The 20,585-nt window shown below is 36.3% G+C and overlaps 1 protein-coding gene across 6 annotated transcripts in view; it reads right to left on the bottom strand.

Moving 5' to 3' along the window:
* The window catches only part of DMD (dystrophin), a 2,143,628-nt gene that overhangs the window by 590,492 nt on the left and 1,532,551 nt on the right, over positions 1-20,585 (bottom strand). For all 6 annotated transcript variants that reach the window (XM_033109718.1, XM_033109734.1, XM_033109713.1 and 3 more), the window contains exon 52: positions 10,889-11,006. In XM_033109718.1, coding sequence (XP_032965609.1) covers positions 10,889-11,006 — 118 coding nt within the window. The remainder of the gene's footprint in view (positions 1-10,888; positions 11,007-20,585) is intronic.

Below are 20,585 nucleotides of genomic sequence, written 5' to 3'. Positions count from 1 at the left end.
TAATAGTATGAATGTTAAGTCTAGGTCCAAAAAGGTATTACAACTTCTGCCTTGTACACACGGCTTACTTGTTCTTGGGGAAGCCAGTCACAATACAGAGGAACCAACTAGACAGCACCCCCTCAAAAGCCATGAGTGAACCACCTTGGCAGTGGGTCCTCCAGCCCATCAAGCTTTCACGACTACATCTCCAGGTGACTTACTGACTGCACCTTCCTGAGAAATTCCAAGACAGAACCACTCAACCAAGTCACTCGTGATTTTCTGACCTACAAAACCTGTAAGAGAGAATAAATGATGATTGCTGTTTCAAGGCACTAAGTTTTGGAGTGATTTGTTTTGCAGCAATAGGTAACGGCAAAGTCCTTTCCCTGACTAAAGTAAAATGAGCCCAGCTCTCTCCTTTGCATGTAGAAAGGTCACAATCTACTAATCCTTCCTGCTTACTTCATAAATGCTTCCCTTAAGACCGGTACAACAGAATAAAGACCAGTAGTAAGCAATTTGCCATGTTGCTTCAAATTATTAATGAAGAAAGTGTGGTAAAGAAAGAAATGGTAGGTCCAAAATAATCCCGACACTTTTCCAAAATGTGAGGAGAGATGAAAGAATCTTAGGAGCCGTCCATGGCACATATCTAACCCTTGGCTTAGCTTCATCTAAATTGCGTGGTATCACCAGGAGGGAGTAATATTCTTCTTTATGCTCAGAGACACCAAAATATAACAGAAATTGAAGTCTATAGTTGCAATGTCCCATTAGGCCACAAGATAAAAATGCTAGCCTATGAAAATCTGGTTTCCTGTGGGTTCATCTCTTTCTGTTTTGTATTGTCTTATCTGCTTACTTTGTCTGAGTGTGCGATTCTTTATATTTATTCATCATCATCTTTATTTTAGCATACCAAAGAAGAAAAAAATCATTTTAAGTTACGTTCATTATGTTTAGTCTTTAAAGTAGGTAAGTAGAACATTTGTGAATACAAATCTTTCCCTTAAAAAGAAGCAAAATGAAAACATAAGCGATTAGTATAAAATACTATGTTTACAATTGTAGCTACATAACTTTAAATAAAGTATATTTATTTTTTCTATTATACACTCCATGAAAGATTAATAATTGAATATAATCATGACAGCTAATTTGGATTTTAAATCTTATTCAAATATAATTTGATTTAATTCTCATACAGAATTAAAAACTGCAATACATTAAATCAGAATTATTTCATGATATATGTTTAGTGTTAATGTAAAACAAGTGAAATTCTACCAACAAAGAAAAAACATATAAACTTGTTTTATAGGCACACTGTTTATGTACAGTTATAATTACTCCGATGGAGCTCTGAAATTCATTACGATGTTAAAGATCATTCCTATTATTTAATGTATATTTCCATATACCCTATTAACTGGATACTAATGAAAATTAAAGCAATCATGAAATTTACATGTGAAGAAACACATCCACTATGAACCTCGTTGTAACGGTTAATTGTATATGTCAACTTTGCTAGACAATGATGCTTAATTGTTTAAGCACCACTCTAGATGTTGTTGTGAAGGTATCTTTAGATGGTATTAATATTTAAATCAGTAAACTTTGAATAAAGCAGATTAGCCTCCATAATATGGGTGGGCCTCATCTAATCAGTTGAAGGCCTTAAGAGCAAAGACTGAGGTCCACAGAAGAGAAAGGAATTGTTCCTCCAGACTGCCTTTGGACTCAAGACTGCAGTCTCAGCTCTTCCCTGAGTATCTGTCATGCTGGCCTGCCCTGAAGATTTCACTTTCCCGTCCCCACAATTGCATGAGCCAATTCCTTAAAAAATCTTTCTCTCTCATGGTGATGGAAGGGGAGCTGACTCTGGATGGTGAACACACAATGTGATTTATGGATGATGTGATACAGAATTGCACACCTGAAATCTATGTAATTTTGCTAACAATTGTCACCCCAATAAATTAAAAATAAATTAAAAAAAAATCTCTCTCTCTCTCTCTCTTGCTCTCTTGCTCATATTCATACAGTTACACACCACTTAACAACGGAGACACGTTCTGAGAAATGAGTTGTTATGTGATTTTTGTCCTATGAATATCACAGAGTGCACTTACACAAACCTAGTGGTACAACCTGCTACACACCTAGGCTGTATGGTAGAACCTATTATTCCTAGACTATAAGCCTGTACAGCATGTTGCTGTACAAAACCAGCGAGATTAAATCAAGCCCGAAAGAAAATGATGCCAGCATGAGACGCGGTAAACACGAGATGTATGAGGCTGCTGCCAGCATAACACAATACTGTTTTACATTGTTTTTATAAGTAGAAAGAACATACTCTAAAATAATGTTAAAAAGTATAGTAAATGTATAAACCAGTAACTCTGTCGTTTATTATCATATCAAGGATTATGTACTGCGCATAATCGTATGTGCTATGCTTTTATACAACTGTCAGCGCAGTAGGTTTGTTTACACCAGCATCACCACAAACACATGAGTAATGTGTTGTGCTACGACGTTACAGTGGCTATAATGGCATCAGGCGATAGGAAATTTTCAGCTCCACTACAATCTTATAGGACCACCATTGTATATGGGGTCCATTGTTGACCGAAACGTCAATATACAGCACATCACTGTATATGGATGTGCATACACACACACACTCACACACACACACACACATTTATTTTTCTGTAGATTACTGACCAATAAAACTCTTCTTCTTGTAGTGGGATTAAGCAAGTGCTGTGTTGTTTAACCTTTGATATACCATCAAGGTCGACTGAACCCAAATTTATTTTTTGAGTTCCTTTTTTGAGAAGTAGCAACTATTCATAAAAAATGCTATTTTGTGACTTATTTTATCCTAGTGGTCTACCAAAAAACAAAGTGATATTCTACTTATTCTCTAAATAAAATAAAATTCATTGTATTTTTCATATGTGTGTCCACTGAACCCTTTAAAAGTCTAAGGTATACCGTATTGTCTTAGTGATCATATTTTTCCTAAAGTGGAAACTTTTTGCTGGTTAATCATTACTTAAATTGTCCTAAGTATGCAAAAATGATCAGTAAATGGAAGAGTGATAGGATTGTTTAGAAGTATGATACAATAGTAAATAAGTCTTCATCCTTTAGTTTTCTTGTTACATTGCTCAAAGTATTGGATCATGTTTTAAGAAGGTATAAAATAATACTGGAGACGTCATCTTTGGTGTCTGCTTTTAGCTTTCATTGAACACAGTTGAAAATTTTGAAGTTTTCATTTTACTCTCATAAATGTCAAAGGTAAGAGAATTGCCAGAGGAAGACATGTCACAATTATTACACATAGTGGACGATAAATGCAAAGAGATGGATACCAGCATTCTAGACTCTAATGATGATGGTGAAATTGATTACATAGGTGAAATCTTAGACTGTGAGTCTTCAAATGATAATAACCTAGATGAATTTTCCCCAAACACAAGAATTGATGAGAGAACAATATATTTCTAAGGACAGAAAGGAAAAATGGTATTTTAATATAATCATTCAACAGGAAGAAATTCATTACATAATATTTTGCTTGAAGAACTTGAACCATCTTGTTTTGCTAAAATGATGTGTGAAGCGAATCATTTCTGAGTTCGTACACCCAGATGTTTTGATACAAAGGAGTTTGTTGTATTTAAATTCTTATTAAAATTCCTAATAAAGTTGTTTTCATTACTATCTGTTTCTTACTTCTGTACAGTATTTGAAAAATAACTTGAACAGATAAAAAATACAAAGCCAAAGGGTTCATTAGACTTACATGGCAAATGGCAATGATTATTTTTTCCTGGTATATTGAGTGTTAAGTCAGAAACCTGACATACATAAACACAACAGTCTTTAGCTGAAGCGTTTCTACACTTCCTTATTTTATTAGGTTGGTGCAAAATTAATTGCTGTTTTTGCAACTATTTTTACCCTTTGAAACCGCAATTACTTTTGCACCAACCTAATGTTCAAAGTATCACTAAGGACGAGGAAGAAACTTATTAGACCGGTTGCACAGCAGAACATACAGAAAACAAATATACTGAAAAACCTATAAACTCATTCTTCAGTGTGGGTTTTTCTAAATGCACCTACTTTGCAAGTTGCCACTGGGAGGGGTGGTGCTCACTCTTTTTAAATTCCTTAAATATAAGCCAAGTACCGGGTGCTTCCTTAAGTCTACTTTTCTTTTCACGTGGCAACCTGTCTCTGCAACCTCATCCACCCTAGGTAACTTTCAAATCTTTGTAGAGGTAACTCTGCTTGTGTTTTTAACCATTTCTCATTATGGTCTGTGGCTGTATCTTAAGCATATTTGATCACCTATCATCAATTCTTTGTCCCGAGTTTGTCTTTAGTTATGCAATCACCATCTTCCAAAGCACTGAATCTCAAAATCTTAAGAGGCAAGCTCTCTCTTAGATCTTCAATTGCACACATACAGTCAATGTCCAAATCCTGTTAATGCCAGCTCTACTGCATACCTTAACTAAGTTCCTTCTTTGCACTCCACTGGTACTGCTCTAGCTTGGGCTAGAACAATACCTGGCAAAAGATGCACGACACCTCTCTGGGCCAGTTCATCTCAGAAGAACAGATGAGAAGATACTTGTATAGGAAAATGTTTGCTGTTTATGTAAGACTACTGTGCAATAGAGAAGAAAATGAAGAAGGATAGATGAAACTAAATATAGGTAATTCTTGTGAGACATACTAGACATGGATAACGTAGTCAGGATATAAACATTCTGAATAGAAAGGCACGGAAGGACCAAGTAGACACCAAGTATTCACGACATTTGCAGCACCTTAGATCAGCCACCCACTGGTGACACCAATTTTGGTTTTACATGTCTTCCGTCCTGTACATTAGGAGTACTTGGCCCTGGGTCTCTCGGACAGAGCAGGTGCATATTGGCTCTAGACATCCTCGACACGGACCCTCATAACCATACAAAGTGGGGAAGGCTAAAGCAGCAGAGAGAGACTGGACACGTGAACATTGCATGACACAGGATTCAGGATGCATGGTCCTTCCATCCTGCTGGTCGGTCCTTCATTTCTCTCTCTCTCTCTCTCTCTCTCTCTCTCTCCCCCCCCCCCCCCGCTTCTCTCTATCTCCCTCTCTCTCTCTCTCTCTCTCTCTCTCTCTCTCTCTCTCTCTCTCTCTCTCTCTCTTTTTCTCTCTTTCTCTCCCTCTCCCCCTTTCTCTCCACTCCTACAAATTCATCCATCATACCACTGCTAACCTAAGTCTAATTATGTATTCTCCTGTCATTCTTTCCTGAAATATCCTTCCTTCTACAGCTTCCTTCTGCTTTTCAAAATCCTTTTCATGACCAGATCAAATTTAAATCCCTCCTGAAATCATTCTAGCACCCCTCATTCAGAGCCAATCTCCCCTCCTCTTGGTCTCAACATTTTGTAATACTGCTCTACTGAAGTACTTATCCTAGACTGCCTTGCCCGAATATACTTGTCCAAATACTCACCTCTGATTATGAACTTTTTTTATGACAAAGGCTGAATCTTATGCCTCCTGGTGTCCCGTCCATCACCTCTGATATTAACTAGCACAGAGTAAGCATTCAAATATTTACTGAACTGAACTCTTTCGTTGCCAGGGGCATCCTGGTGGATGTAAATTTTGAGAACTGCTTATAGTTATAACAGGTTGACAGCAGGTGCTAGATGTCAAAAAAAGGAAATTTATATGGTTGACTCCACTTATTCTAAAATAAGCAACTCTCTAATAGACAATACCTGAGTGGAAGATATTGGCTGGCATTTCATTAGCAATAGCGATTTCATAAAAATGTGGAGAACACAAGGTGCTTTTATTTCACCATGAAGGATTTCATACATTTGGCTGAAGCAATGAATGATAGGTTGACAAAGCTGCAATGAAACTGTCAGCTAATTCAAAAATGCTGTCAGAATATCTCTATTGTCATACAGCAGAACATTTCCCTTCCACGGCCCTGTATATCAGCTCTTTAAGCAATACGATACAAATTTATTTTCTTAAAATGTATACGATGTCACCAAATTTCGCAACGAATTTCAAATGGCTTTGAAAAAGCCTTAGCTGAAAAAAAATGATTTTAAAAGAAACAGTTCTCTCTTAAGACTTGGCGTTCTGTTTCAGCAGTTCCTCTCCCGGTTTAGCTGGTAAAAGGCCCTGTATTACACCCCTTCATATTCTCCCATCTCCAACTTCATCTCATCATGATGAGTAGTACCATTTAATGAGTAGTATGTGCCAGGTCTTCACTTTAGAAACAGCATGTGATTTGATCTTCATAATCACCCTACCAACCTCAGTATTATTATTAATGCCACATCACAGATGAGGGAATCATAGCTTACAGAAGTGAACCCACTTAGCCAAGGATATGCAGCTAGTAGATGACTGAGGTCCACGGTCCTGTACATTTCCAACATACGTAAGAGACAATCTTACAATTAGACACCCAAATGCACAGAAGATAACATTAGCGATGGGAGAAGCAAAAATTATATTCAGATTACAGTAAACTGAAGTTCTTCCTAATATTTTAAGTTCTCAAATAAATAGTCCTTCCTATTTTTTGACTAACCAGCCCTTTCTATTTGTGCCTCTCAGGCTTCAGAATCATGCAGACATGAATTTAAACTCTAGTCCTGTTCCTGACATCTTAGTTACTTAAGCTCTCTGAGCTTCAGTTTTCTGTCTCTAAAATGAGAATAATAATATCAACACTTCCTAAGGTTATAGTAAATATTAAAAATGAAGTAACGTACATGAATTACTTTGCTTTTTGTAGTATCACACATATAAAAGCTTTTCCAAATATTTGTTTAATTCCATTTATATCTTATTCCATCTTTTCCAAAGCAACCTTCTCCTTTTGGTTTATTCAATCTCAATTTCTCAACCCCCCACCCCTTAGTGGGGAAGCTTATTAAATGCTTTCCCACTAAGCATTCCAACAGCCCAATTAGATTATAATTAAAATAACAAGAGTTAACATTCATTGAGCTCTTAAAATGGCTGGGATCTAAGTGCTCTTCAAGCGTTATCTAATCTTCCAACCTTGAGGTACATACAAGTAATCTTATTTTTATAGAGGAGGAAAGTGAAATCAGATCATTTATGGAGATTGTTTATTCAGGGTCACAAAGCTAATAAGTAGCCAGCTCGGGAAGCTTGCCCTCAAAACCCACATGTGCTATTTCTATAGATTTTTAAAATGGTAATAGTGGGGGTTAGGGAAGTAGAAGCTATAGAAGCAAGGCTCTCAAATACAAATGTCAGATGTTCACCAGTATTATTTGCAGCATAAACACAGCAATAAGAGAGACTAGTTCTTTCTTTCCATATATTCTCCTCACTGCTATGCGGGGTATTATGGTACGATGATTTGCAGTAGTAATGAACATGAACAAGGGTTTTCCATAATTCAGAAACCTCCAAGGACACAATTTGAGATCCGTTTTTATCTTATTTGTTTTTGGTCCCCCGACCTAGCCCTTTTGCAGAAGAAAATGACCAGGAGTGGCTGATACATTCAGCAGCCAAAGAACTGAAGAAAATGAGCAGCCTGAACATCAGAATAAGCAGGGAGAATTTTTCATTTGAAAGCACTCAGAATGAAATTTATTCTCTCACCTCGATTATTACACCATGATTTCCATCAATATAATCACCTGAAAACAACAGATACCATGGAAATAGTTTTATACAGTAAAACATGTTTGTATTTTGTAGACCCATTACTTGAGATATTAGCATGGATATTACTAGTAGAGAGGAATTGCTTTTTGCTGGACTTTTCTCTTAACAGAATGTAATAACTATGTATAGATTTCCCCAACTGTTCAAAGGTATGAACTGCGATTTACCAAGGAGGAAAAAATGTTCCAATATAGCATTTCACACTTATTGAATATTTTTCGTTATTTCGCTGATTCCTTTTTAAGTATTCTAGAAGTTTCAGGGCAATAAAAAAAAAAAGGAATACTGAAATCTTCAAATAAGAAAACACAATTTTATGAGCAAGTATTTTATTTCTGCTCATCCTCTGAACACCAAATCTATACTAAAAAAATTCTATTTTGAACACAATTGAAACTTTATGAGTATTGGATTTCCATCCCATTTCATAGATTTCAAATGGAGATAAAATGAAGCAGAGCAGGGCTGCAAATGGCATTGTTTAGATAAACATATCTTGTCAGAATTACCCTGGTACCAGCACTAGAGGACCCAGGCATATTTGGAACTAAGATTCTGGCTGAGGCTCTTAATAAGCAACATGACATGTCTCAACAGACACTTGCTTTTAAGAAAATGCTTTTTTGGACCATTTGGATTGGAATCTTTCTACTACGCTGTAAATATTCATGAAGGTAGTCATTCTTAAAAGACAAAAGCTTAGGAAAGCAGAACCATTCAAATCACTGGATATTAGTAGAGAGGTACAAACCCGCCCTCTAGTCACTCAATTTTAATCTACATCACGAAAAAAAGTCGATACAATATCCAAAAAAGACTGCAAGGGATAATGAAAAATGTTTAGACAATATTGAATGGATACTATAAAATAAATTAGTGTTATTTTTCTCTTAGGGAAAGACAGAAGTTATTTTTCATTAGGAAAATAACAAGTGACTTTCTATATACTAATCTGTTCAGATTTGCATAAATATCTTTTGCCAAATTTCCATATTTCTCAGGCAAGAAACAGATCACTTAACTGTGTAACTGTGTAACGGGAATTCTGTCTCATACTCGCTAAGATTCACTGTTTTGGGGCCAGTGTGTTGCAACCTGGTGGAGAAGCCTCACGGTACCAGTTTGAGGGAGGAACACTCTACTACATCAATTGAACGGCTATCTATATTGGTCATTACAAGGCAGTTTTGCTCTTGCCTTGCTGGGTATAGAAAGGACATCCTATACCTTACACAGAACTACAGAATGTAAGTGCATTCTTCCTGTCCAAATTAGCTGTGGAAAAGACCGACCAAGTTCCTTACTAAACTAGTTTCTCTTCTTCCTGGGCTCACCATTGGACAACATTTTCCAGCTTCCCTTGCCATTTGGTGTGGCCATGTGACAAGTTCCAGCAAACATACTATAAATGGAATTAACATGCACTACTTCCAGGCCTGGCTCATAACAAATTACAACGAGCAATACTCATTCCTCATCTGCCCATTGAATGCATAGGACTCCGATGTTCTGGACACAAAAGATGGAAGGGGCATGGGTCCTTGAATGATTTCCTAGAGGGCTGCTCATTTGGGACTGCACTAGAACAAAAAGTAAACTTCCGTGGTATACCACCAAGATTTAGGAGCTTACCTTTATAGAAGCTAGTGCTACCCAAATAATACATCAGCATAGACCCAAATAAACTGAGCAACCAGAAACAGTTAACATTTCAAAATCAAGAAAAGTCTATTTTAATTAACAATCACTGCAACGGAGAGAGGAAATGTCTTTAGGAAATGCATAAACACATACCTAATTGCAGATCAAAAACGCATTTAACCCTAGTCCTAGTGATTAAGGTCATTAACAAAAACAACGGAACAAAATAGGAAGGAGTAAACAGACTAGAAGGAACATAGACTTTCAAGTCAGAAAGAGACATCTGCAAATTCCAAGCTCTGTTATTTGCTTAGTTTGTAAGCTTGAGCAATTTGATTAACCCTTCTCAGAAACTGTTTCCTATCTATAAAATGGAGATTATGAAATTTAGCTGACAGGATTTTGTAAAGCTTTCTCACACACACACACACACAGAGACACACACACACACACACCACATACTGCCTGATACCTAGGAGGCAGCCAGGCATTCTGCTTTCACTTCCTTCAGGAAGTGTCGACACAACAGAATGCAGAGTCTAAAGATGTAGACTCTTAGTTTTTGTTTCGAAAGCCTAGGCCTAGCCTAAGACAAAAGATTTGGATAAATAAAAGATAAAGGAAGGTTCTCTGTACTCCTGCCCTGGAAAAGATTCTTCTGGTTGTGGGAAGGGAAATGGGGAGGCACTGCAGGGGCAGTACGAAAATTCACTATCGATGTGTATCCCTGGAAGTAAGGTGTATGGAGGGAAGGGAAGAAATCCAGGGAGAACCAAGAGCATCTGATAGCTGAGGTGACCTGGACTTCATTCCTGACGACAGCCTCTGAGGGGAACACCATGGAGAATGGTTTCCTCTACTCCTCCCACTACCACTCTCCCTGACCCCATGTACAGTCACTCTGAATCACTCTGTGTAAAGAAGAAAAAAGAAAAGAGCATGGACAGTGTTTAGGCAAATGGGCCTCAAACAGCCTCTCAGAGTTCCCACCCACCCCAGTGTGGCACAAGGAATGGTACAATAATTTCTGACTTTACACAATGAGGGCATCAAAGTACTGGTAGCAGAGAGACGTCCAGATCTGGAAGTGCCACTGCAGACGCAAATAAAACCTAGTCTAGGAAGCAACTGCCTGCTTGGACCAATAACCAAGGATATGAGGGAGAGACTGGCATCTCCATGGACGCCAGCCCAGCTAGATGACAAGTGAGGAACAAATGTTGTGTCACATCATACTTACCACGCCCACCACTCCATACTTTGCAACTATAGAAGTCTTCACTGATGAAAATTATACTTCCTCTATTTTGTGGAATTACATTCAGTTATTGAAAGAAAACGTTATGGACTGAAAATCTTAGTATAATAGTTATAATTTACAAGTATTTTGCACTATTTTTATAAATGCGAGGGAGGTATGTGAACCTAAGTCATTACTGAAACTTTTCATACATCTTTCCTTAAGTCTCACATGCCTCTTACAAGACTTACTTCGATCCGTAATGATTGTTCTAGCCTCTTGATTGCTGGTCTTGTTTTTCAAATTCTGGGCAGCAGTAATGAGTTCTTCCAACTGGGGGCGCCTCTGGTCCAAATCCTGCAGTGTGGCCTGAAGGGACAAATATAACTTAACATTAAGGTTCTCCAGCATTGTGCATTTCTTTTATGTAATACAAAGTAAAGTGTGATTTTCAAGCTAACCAAAGCACTTTTAGAAATAAACAAAGATGTTACTGGATATAAATCTCTAATGTGTAAGGCTTTATAGAGAACAATTTAACAAGAGAGGTGTTTCATTCTTAGCCACCCAAAATATTTCAAATGAAAATCTTGATCATAGATTTGCTTCACTGTTTAAGAGCTTAGACAGAGTCATTCCAGAGTACCTAGATTTACTCAACCCAATATATGAGTGCCAAGAGTAAGAAATGTAATTTTGAATTATGACAATGTATTTAAGAGAAAGATAGCTCTACTTGTAATCTCATTCTGTGAGGTGTCAAAATTAAGGGGTATATTTCAGAAAGGGAAAAAGCACAGAAGTGATTTAAGAGATATAACTTGTTTAACTTCTTTGTACCTGAGATTCCTCACCTATAAAATGAGACTGATTTTGGGGAAATCAGTCTTTCCCCAAAGTCTCCTCTGCCTCACCCCAGAACAAATGAATTGGCAGGGAGGAGAGCTGGGAATCTACATTTGTACCAAATTCTCTCCTTAATTCTTATGATCAGGCAAATTTGGAAAACACCAGAATAGAAGTTAGTATTTATATTCTGCAGTACAACTAACTTTAATTTAATACTGCTTTAAAGCACCAAATAGAATGAAGCAAAGAAATATGTTTCTTATCTATAGGTAGCTATCTTAATCATTAAGAAATTCCTGTCTCCCTCAAGTGTCCGTCTATTGTCTCCGCCATCTTACTTTCTCTACATAAAGGGCCAAAATCCCAGTGATATTTACAAAGAAATTTTGGGGGGGGGAAATGTATTACCCTTGTTCTCATTCTAAAATTGAGTATATATTTTTTTCAATTTTGGAAGTATAATTAATATTTGTTATTAATTTATAGCCACTATATGACAGATGTTTTACACACGTTTTCTCATTTGTATTCTCCTAATAACCACACTAATAGGCAAGCTTTCCAATTCTTTATGGTTTTAAATCTGATGCTCTTTTTGCTACCATAGGAAGCTTATGAAAGTGAAGAGATGAAATGTGGTCGATAGTACTGTTTATGAAAATTGGTTATCTGCTATGTCCTTTGACCGCTGCTGATTTTCTAAAGATTTTTGTTTTTGGAAAGGCCAGATTTGATCATTCTGTAGTATTTCTTTGGTGAAGAGGTAGGACAATAGGCCTTGTGATTTAAGCTCAATTGCTTTTAGTAGTAGTAAAATCATGGGAAGAACTTATCCAAACATTACACATGTATTTCGAGCATTTTGCCTTCTCTGTATTGGAAATTTGGAGGGGCTAACTTTTAAAAAATTTTCCACGTTTGTAAGCTGTGATTACTCAGAAGAAAAATCCAATTTTCAGGTTTCTAACTTTTATGGTTTCTTTACAAAAAAGAGTGTTTGAAATATGGAACAAACTGCCAAAGACAGGTATTGAAGTAAGTGGCGTAAGTCGATTGGAGGGAACTGAACAACTTTTAAAGTGGGAACCACATAGTAGCAGATAGATTTTATGAAATAAGATGTTTTCCAGGGTTAGAATGTTAAACTGGTCATCTGTGACACAGCAAGCTGAAAAGGTACTTTGGAATTCCTGACTGTTTAATATATTTGACAGATTTTTTAAAATACAGACTTACCCAGAAACTGTATATAAAGTCAAATCTTCGCCTCAAATTTAACAAAGAACTCTAAATACACGTAGCTAGCAAAGTATACAAATTCATTCATTGACTAGTTTTTTCGTTTTATAAATATCGAGTACTAGGCACTGTTCTAGCTGCTATGGATATAGTAGCGAATGAATGTATTAGGTATGCTTTGTGTAATTTAAATGAAAATTTGTGGGTTTTGATACTTGGAAATTTTTAGATAACAAAATTTACTTTGGCATTTTCCTTTGGTTTAATGTTAATTCACCCTCAAACAACCAAGCTATTCTTTGCTTCTCACTTCTGGATATATTACTGAATGTTGACTATACTTTTTTTTTTCTTCTTTTAGGATTACCAAGTTCATTGAAGAAGTAGGTTATAGAAGCAACTTGATCAACTTTAATCTGAACCTTACCAGGCTCTAAATTGAACCCGACCACAATGAACAGCTTTTACTGCTGAGATTAGCAAGCATGTCAGTTTAGACTTAAAACAAGCTATTTTCCTCTCTAATGAACAAAGTACGTCTCAGGGTACTGTGAAACCTGTTCACTAGTTGGGTGATTCTCTAATCCTGCTGAAGGACACATGCTTTGTAAGCACCTGGGAGGATTATTAATGACATCCTTTGAAGCAGCCTCCTTAAAAATCTAAGGAGATTCATAACTGCAATAAAACTGTGCATTGTTAATGTATTTCAAAACAAAATACTAACTCTTTATCTTTCTCTTTGGTCAATACATACAGCGTCCATTTCAAAAAGGAAATGGCACAATAATAATAATATATATTGCTATGGAATTTATCAGACACTAATATACTCATTCAATAGTGGTTCTCAAAACAGAACAGGAATTTTCTCCTTCGATTTTCTTTCCAGAAATAAAGGGAAGGATTTGAATATGGCATATATCTAAGTATTTTTTAATTAAGATATTATAAAAACTGCCTGAAAAACCTTTTTGCTCATGAACAGTATACATGTGTGCAGTGAGAGGAACAATTAGGATTATTTTTTTCTTTTCACTGGGTTTTCTTCTGAGCATATTCTATTTATTTGCTATTACATTTTCTTTGACCTGGCAACTTAATTTTATAAGCCCGTAACTTCTGAAATATAGTGATCTTCACCTCTAGTCCACCGAACCACCTACAGATGGAAAAACACCTTAGATCTAGTCAAACTACCCACATCCCAAATAACCATCTATGAAATTCTGTTCTCTGCCCCCAATCTGGGGCTCTTACCAAATGCTACTCTCTCAAAATCAATGTTTTGTCTCTAGTCTTCATCCTCATATGATCTCCAGTTGTCTTCTACCGTTTAGCTTCCTCATTCTAGCTTGAGTCGTCTCTATCTGTCATGCTAAACAAGTAGAAGGCTAATTACGCTTATTTATTTTTCTGATACAAGCCCAGATATTCATTACACATATAACTTAACTGAACAAAACTAAAACCATTACATGCTTAACCACACCTAAGCATGATGATTGAGCATGTATGTCTACATGGAATCTATCATTCTGGGAGAAACAAACACAAAAGAAAGAAATCAATGCTATTTCTAAGGAATCATAAGCCAGCTACTGGGCTTTACGAAAAACAGCTTACCCCTTGGAGATGAGAATTTATCATGGATTCCACTAGCTGAGCAAAGATGGAAGAAGAAAAAAAGCTTCAAATACAAAATGAATCAGAAGTCATTAATCCTACTAAGTCCCGCCAGGGTTGAGGTAAGTGATTATAAATAGCAATCTTATGAAAAAAGGTGTTAAACAATGAAGCCATACATACTATATAAGTAGGTCATTTTAGGCTGTGAGAAAGAATTACAGTTTGTTATTATATTTGTTAAAATGGAATTCTACCTAAATAACACTCAAATGAAAAACTTTATATGTTTAGTTGAATATTCAGAATTTATATATCTAAGAAAAGACCTTAATAACAAACTCTTGATAGTTTCCATATTTTTCTACAAAAATCAACAATCTTCACATAGTTACATTTAGAACAAAGGCTCATGGTGATTTTAATTTGTTGCCATTTTCAGGAAAGAAACACGAATTAAGTCGACATGTAATGTAAAAGGGTAGACCTTATACTCTTTTACCTACAACTTTAAAAATTAACATTAAATGTTGACAAGGTGAAATAGTTCACAAAACCACTTTGTGTATGGAAGAAAATAAGCGTTTAAGTCAGGTAGGTCCTAAACCCTAGCCTTTCTTTTAACTGAAAGAGTTTTACCTCTGAGGATGCTATCATCTGTCTCGCTTTCAAACGCCTCACTGAGCACCTCAATTCTGGCTTCTATTCTTGCATTCGACCGCTTCTCCAAATAGATTGGCCAAATCCAAAGTCATCTTTATTGTCCTCCACTTCCTCATTTCTCACTTACATTTGAAACTGGCTTGGATATTTTCGTCCTTGGCGTAACTTCCCTACTTCTCTGAATGTTCTACCAGCATCTCTATTGGTAACTTCTTCATGAAAACTTTCAAACTATAATTATCCTTTTGTCTTTCATTCATTCAAGAAATACTTCTTTAAAACAGCATTTTATTTTTACACAATTTAAAACTTACAGAAAATTTGCAAGTGGTAAAGGAATCCTACGAATCCTTGACCCAGATTCACCAATTGTTAACATTTTGCCACATTTATCATTCTATCATTCTCTCTCTGTGTGGATACATAATATCTGTATATGCAATATTATAGATATTGTTTTCTGAACTATTTGAGAATAATCTGCAGATATCATGCCCTTTACCATTAGATACTTCAGTGTTTATTTCTTAAGAACAAAGGCATTCTTTTTCCATAACCTCAGCTCAATTTCAAAGTCAGGAAATTTAACATGGTTTTAATAATATAATCTAACACACACTCTTCATTCACAGTATGACAATTATCCCACTAACAGCCTTTCATTTACTGGTCCAGGCTCGTGCATTGCATTTCGTTGTCATATCTCTTTAGTTTCCTTTAGTCTGAAATAGTTCTTTGCCTTTCTCTGAACTTCATATCAATGAATGTTTTGAAGCATGCAGGCCAGGTATTTGGTAGAATGTCCCCCAATTTGGGTTTCAGCAAATATTTTTTAGTACTTTTTCCAGTCATGGAGCTAAGCACAGGGGGTACAGCAATACAGGAGGAACAATTCTTATTGTCAAAGAGAAAATGAACTAGTAGTGAGGACAGGCAGTAAATAAGCAATTATAATAAACCGAGGTGATTATTATGGGAGGGGAAGCATGTGGAGTTAGCAAAGCATACAGCAGAGGTATCTAACTAAACAGAGGGGTCAAGAAAGGTCTTCTGAAGGAAGTAGAGCTTACGTGGTCCTTAGCTCTTTGTCTAAATCATACGAAATGTTTTTTAAATCGTCTCTGAGGCTTCCTTATCAATGATTTTACTTTTTCACTTTTTAAAAATGTATTTTTCAATGATCATTGACATAAAATGCTGTATTAGTTTCAGATGTACAAAACATAGTGATTAGACATTGATATACCTCACAAAATAATAAGCCCAATAAGTCTATTACCCATCTGATACTCTACATAGTAATTACAATATTATTGACTATATTCCCTATGCTGTACTTTACATCCCTGTGACTGTTTTGTTTTCATTTATAGTTGACATTTAGTATTATTTTATATTAGTGTCAGGTGTACAACGTAGTGGTTAGACATTTATATAATTTATGAAGTGATCCCCCTGATAAGTCTAGTACCCATCCAACACTATAGTTTTTACAATATTGACTATATCCCCTATACTGTACTTTACATCCTTGTGACTATTTTGTAACTACTAATTTGTACTTCTTAATCCCTTTACCTTTCTCTTCCAGCCCCCCAAATCCCCTTCCATCTGGCAAACATCAGTTTGGTCTCTGTATCTATGAGTCTGTGTCTGTTTTGTTTGTTTGTTTATTTTGTTCTTTATATTCCACATCTAAGTGAGATTGTATGATATTTGTCTTTCTCTGTCTGACTTATTTCACTTAGACCAATACCCTCTAGGTCCATCCACGTTGTTGCATACATTTTTTTCTTTCAGTTTTATTTGGGTTGATTTGACAATTAGAAATTGTATATAAAAGTTTACAACTTGATGCTTTTATACACACACACACACACACATTGTGAAAAAAATCACCACAATCAAACTAGTTAACATATCCATCATCTCATAGTTACCTTTGTGTGTGTGATGAGAATATAAGACCTACACTCTTAGCAATTTTCAAGTACATATTATTATTAACTATAGTCGCCATGCTGCACATTAGAGCTCCATTAATTGAGCTCTATTAATTAGACCTCTTATAATTGAAAGTTTGTACCCTATGACCAACATCTCCCCATTTTTCTAATTCCCAGGCTCTGGCAACCATCATTCTACTCTGTTTCTCTGAATTCAACTTTATAAAGATTTTACATATAAGTAAAATCATACAGTGTTTGTCTTTCTGTGTCTGCCTCATTTCACTTAGTATATTTTCCTCCAAGTTCATCTATGTTATCACAGATGGTAGATTTCCTTGTTGCTTAAGGCTGAAAAATATTCCATTGTGTGTCTGTATCACATTTGCTTTATCCATTCATCTGTCGATACACACTTTGGTTGTTTCCATATCTTGGCTGTCGTGAATAATGCTGCAATAAACATGGGAATGCAGATATCTCTTCCAGATCCTGATTTCAATTCCTTTGGCTATATACCCAGAAGTGGGATGGCTAGATCATATGGTAGTTCTATTTTTAATTTTTTGAGGAACCTCCATACTGTTTTCCATAGCGGCTGCACTAATTTGCAATGTACCCACAATACATGAGGGTTCCCCTTCCTCCACATCCTCACCAGCACTTGTCATTTCTTGTCTTTTTGGTAATAGCCATACTAACAGGTGTGAGGTGATACCTCATTGTGGTTTTGATTTCCATTTCCCTGATGATTAGTGATGTTGAATATCTCTTCATATACCTGTTGGCCATTTGGATGTCTTCATGGAAAAATGTTCATTTATGTCCTCTGCCCATTTTTAAATTGGATTATTTGCTTCTTTGCTGTTGCGTTGCATGAGTTCCTGATATGTTTTGAATCTTAACCCCTTATTAGATATATGGTTTGCAAATATTTTCTCCCATTCCATAGGTTGCCTTTTCATTCTGTTGATTTTTTTCCCCTTTGCTGTACAGAAGCTTTTTTTTTAATAAGTTTGATGCAATCCCACTAGTCTATTTTTGCTTTTGTTACCTGTGATTTTGGTGTCATATCCAAAAACATCATTGCGAAGACCAATGTCAAGAAGCTTTCCCCCTATGTTTTCTTCGAGTAGTTTTACACTTTCAGGTCTTTAAATACCACTGTTGCTAATACCCACTGCAGTGGCCATGGGAATATGAAAGCCTTTCACAACTGGACCTAAATGACTGAAGACCCCAGCTGCTGCGTTTGGAAATCCATCCCTATAGTGAACAGAAACCACACCTCTCGCAGACTGCTCCCCACCAATGAATGAACGTGACAGAGATGCTAAAGCAAGACTTTCTTGGGAGACGTGGGGCTCCTCTGGCTGATTTGGGCTCAATGACTCCCCAAAAGCTTTGCTGAACCTTCTTTAGACTTCACTTTGGGGTGCTTCTACCCAACCTTCTATTATTTCCTTCATTCTGGGTCAGACTTGCATTTTGCTCTATTGGGTCTCCCACCTTTCCTTTCCTCCTTATTTCCTTTCATAAAGATATTTCCTCTAATGAAATCATTTCCTGTTTAATCTTTGCTTGGAACATTTAATCCTAGGCCCCCCCACTAACACACCCACTTCTGGCCTTCTGAACCCTAAGCCTCTCATCAACTCTTTACATCCCCATAATATGGTGACTCCATGATATTACCACCTGGATGTATAGCTCACAATTATTGGACATTATTAACATAACTCTTAAGATTCCATTCAAGTAAATTACTAATTTTAAATTCGCTCTATTAAAAACCACTGCTACTCTTTTTTAAAGGGGCATGGCCATTATTTTCAATGAGCCTAGAATTTATTTGGAGGATAAGAAGATTTAGATGACCCCCATGGTAATGGTGGTTCCATTATACACACGTAGCTTAGGAACACTATGATAGCAAAGCAAGCCACCAGAAATCCTTTAAATAGAACAACCACTAGGCTTCCTGGAAGATGTGGCAAAAATAACTTTTGATTAAGTTTTCAGACAATGGAGGACGATAGCAAAGCTAAGACAAAAACAAACAAACAAATAAAGAAAACATCCAACCTCTTTGAGTAAGAAGTGCCCTGAGCAGACAGAGAACTCAATCATGGCCAAGTTCATTGTTGTGCAACTTGCGTAGTTGCACTGGGCTCTGCACATAGGAGGACCCCATGCCTGGTTTACTGCACTGCTATTGCCTTTGAAATTCTTTATGTTTTTAAACAAGGGGACCTGCATTTTCATTTTTCATTGTTCCCCACATATTTTGTAGCTGTTCCTGATGTCAACCCTGAAGTTAGCAGAGAATAAAAGGTGTATACTTTGTCTAAAGCAGTAGTTAATTGGTGATGGGGAAAGAACGCATTTGAACATGAATTAAATTATATCAATCAAATGCCTGTAACGTAGGTCCTGGGAACTTATTTTACATTTTTGTAAGTAGCAATCATGAAGCTAAAGAATACGTATTTGGGGGGAAAATCACTCCAGGAAAAGCAAAATAGGACAGTTGGTAGTCATCTGAGATAGGACCTAGCAGTACCAATGTGTATTGAAGAAGCAAAGTCATTCCACTGTAGGAAAAAGAAAGCAGGGGACCTGCAAAGAAATCGGTGAACCATCTGCGGAAAGAATTTGGGACTAAAAGGGGAGCCTGTGGTTCTGGCAACAATAATGGCTGCTGGGACCTCAAATTCCATTTCCAGTTTTAGCTAAGTATTAGTTGTTCCCAAGGCTAGGGTGGTCTTGGGAAATACATGAGAAACAACTAATAATTAATTCCAGTTACTAACCTACAACTTTATGCCCAGCTCTTGGCTAATACACATAGACAAATAAAACTTGGCTTCTTTCCTCAAGGAACTCACAATTTAGGAAAAAAAATCATAAACAACCAAAACAGTAGGAAATAATATAAACAACAAACGTTTGTTGAGAACTTATATGTGCCAGAAGAGTCTAACATAGAGTAGTGGTTAAGAGAACGGACCCTAGAGTCAGGCTTCTTGAGTTTGTATCCTAGCTGCCATTTTCTTGATGAATTATTTTCAACAAGTTACTTAACTGGTCTCTTCATTTCCACCCTGTAAAATGAGAATAACAAGAGCATATACCTCTTAAGTTTGGTATGAGAACTGATAGGGTTAATATTTGTAATAATGCTTGGAACATTTCCTGTTATTTAATAAGAACTATAAAAGTTTTAAATCAAATATTAATCCATTTAATTCTCATAATACTCTATGCGTAGAGTAGGAACTACTCTATTAGGTAGGTAGGAACTACTACTATTCTCATCTTACATATAAGGAAAATGAAAGAAAAAGAAGTTAAAGCGATTTGTCCAGGATCACAGGTTAATAAGTGGCAGAACTTCTAACATAGGCAATTTGGCTCCAGAGCCCACACACCTAAGAGTTATGATATCGTTACAAAGGACCTATGCTATAGTATAATACAGTATAGCTATAATATGGTATAATTATTATACAGTTGTGCTTGAATGGGACAGGAACATGAAAAGGGAAATTAACTATTTAACTAATGAACTGATTAGTACTGAAATCGTCAGGGTCCCTGCAATAAACAAATGACCCATTGAACG

The sequence above is a fragment of the Rhinolophus ferrumequinum genome, chromosome X, assembly GCF_004115265.2.
Source record: "Rhinolophus ferrumequinum isolate MPI-CBG mRhiFer1 chromosome X, mRhiFer1_v1.p, whole genome shotgun sequence".
Taxonomy (NCBI): domain Eukaryota; kingdom Metazoa; phylum Chordata; class Mammalia; order Chiroptera; family Rhinolophidae; genus Rhinolophus; species Rhinolophus ferrumequinum.
The sequence above is the reverse complement of the archived record's forward strand: the minus strand, read 5'-3'. Positions and strand labels throughout refer to the sequence as shown.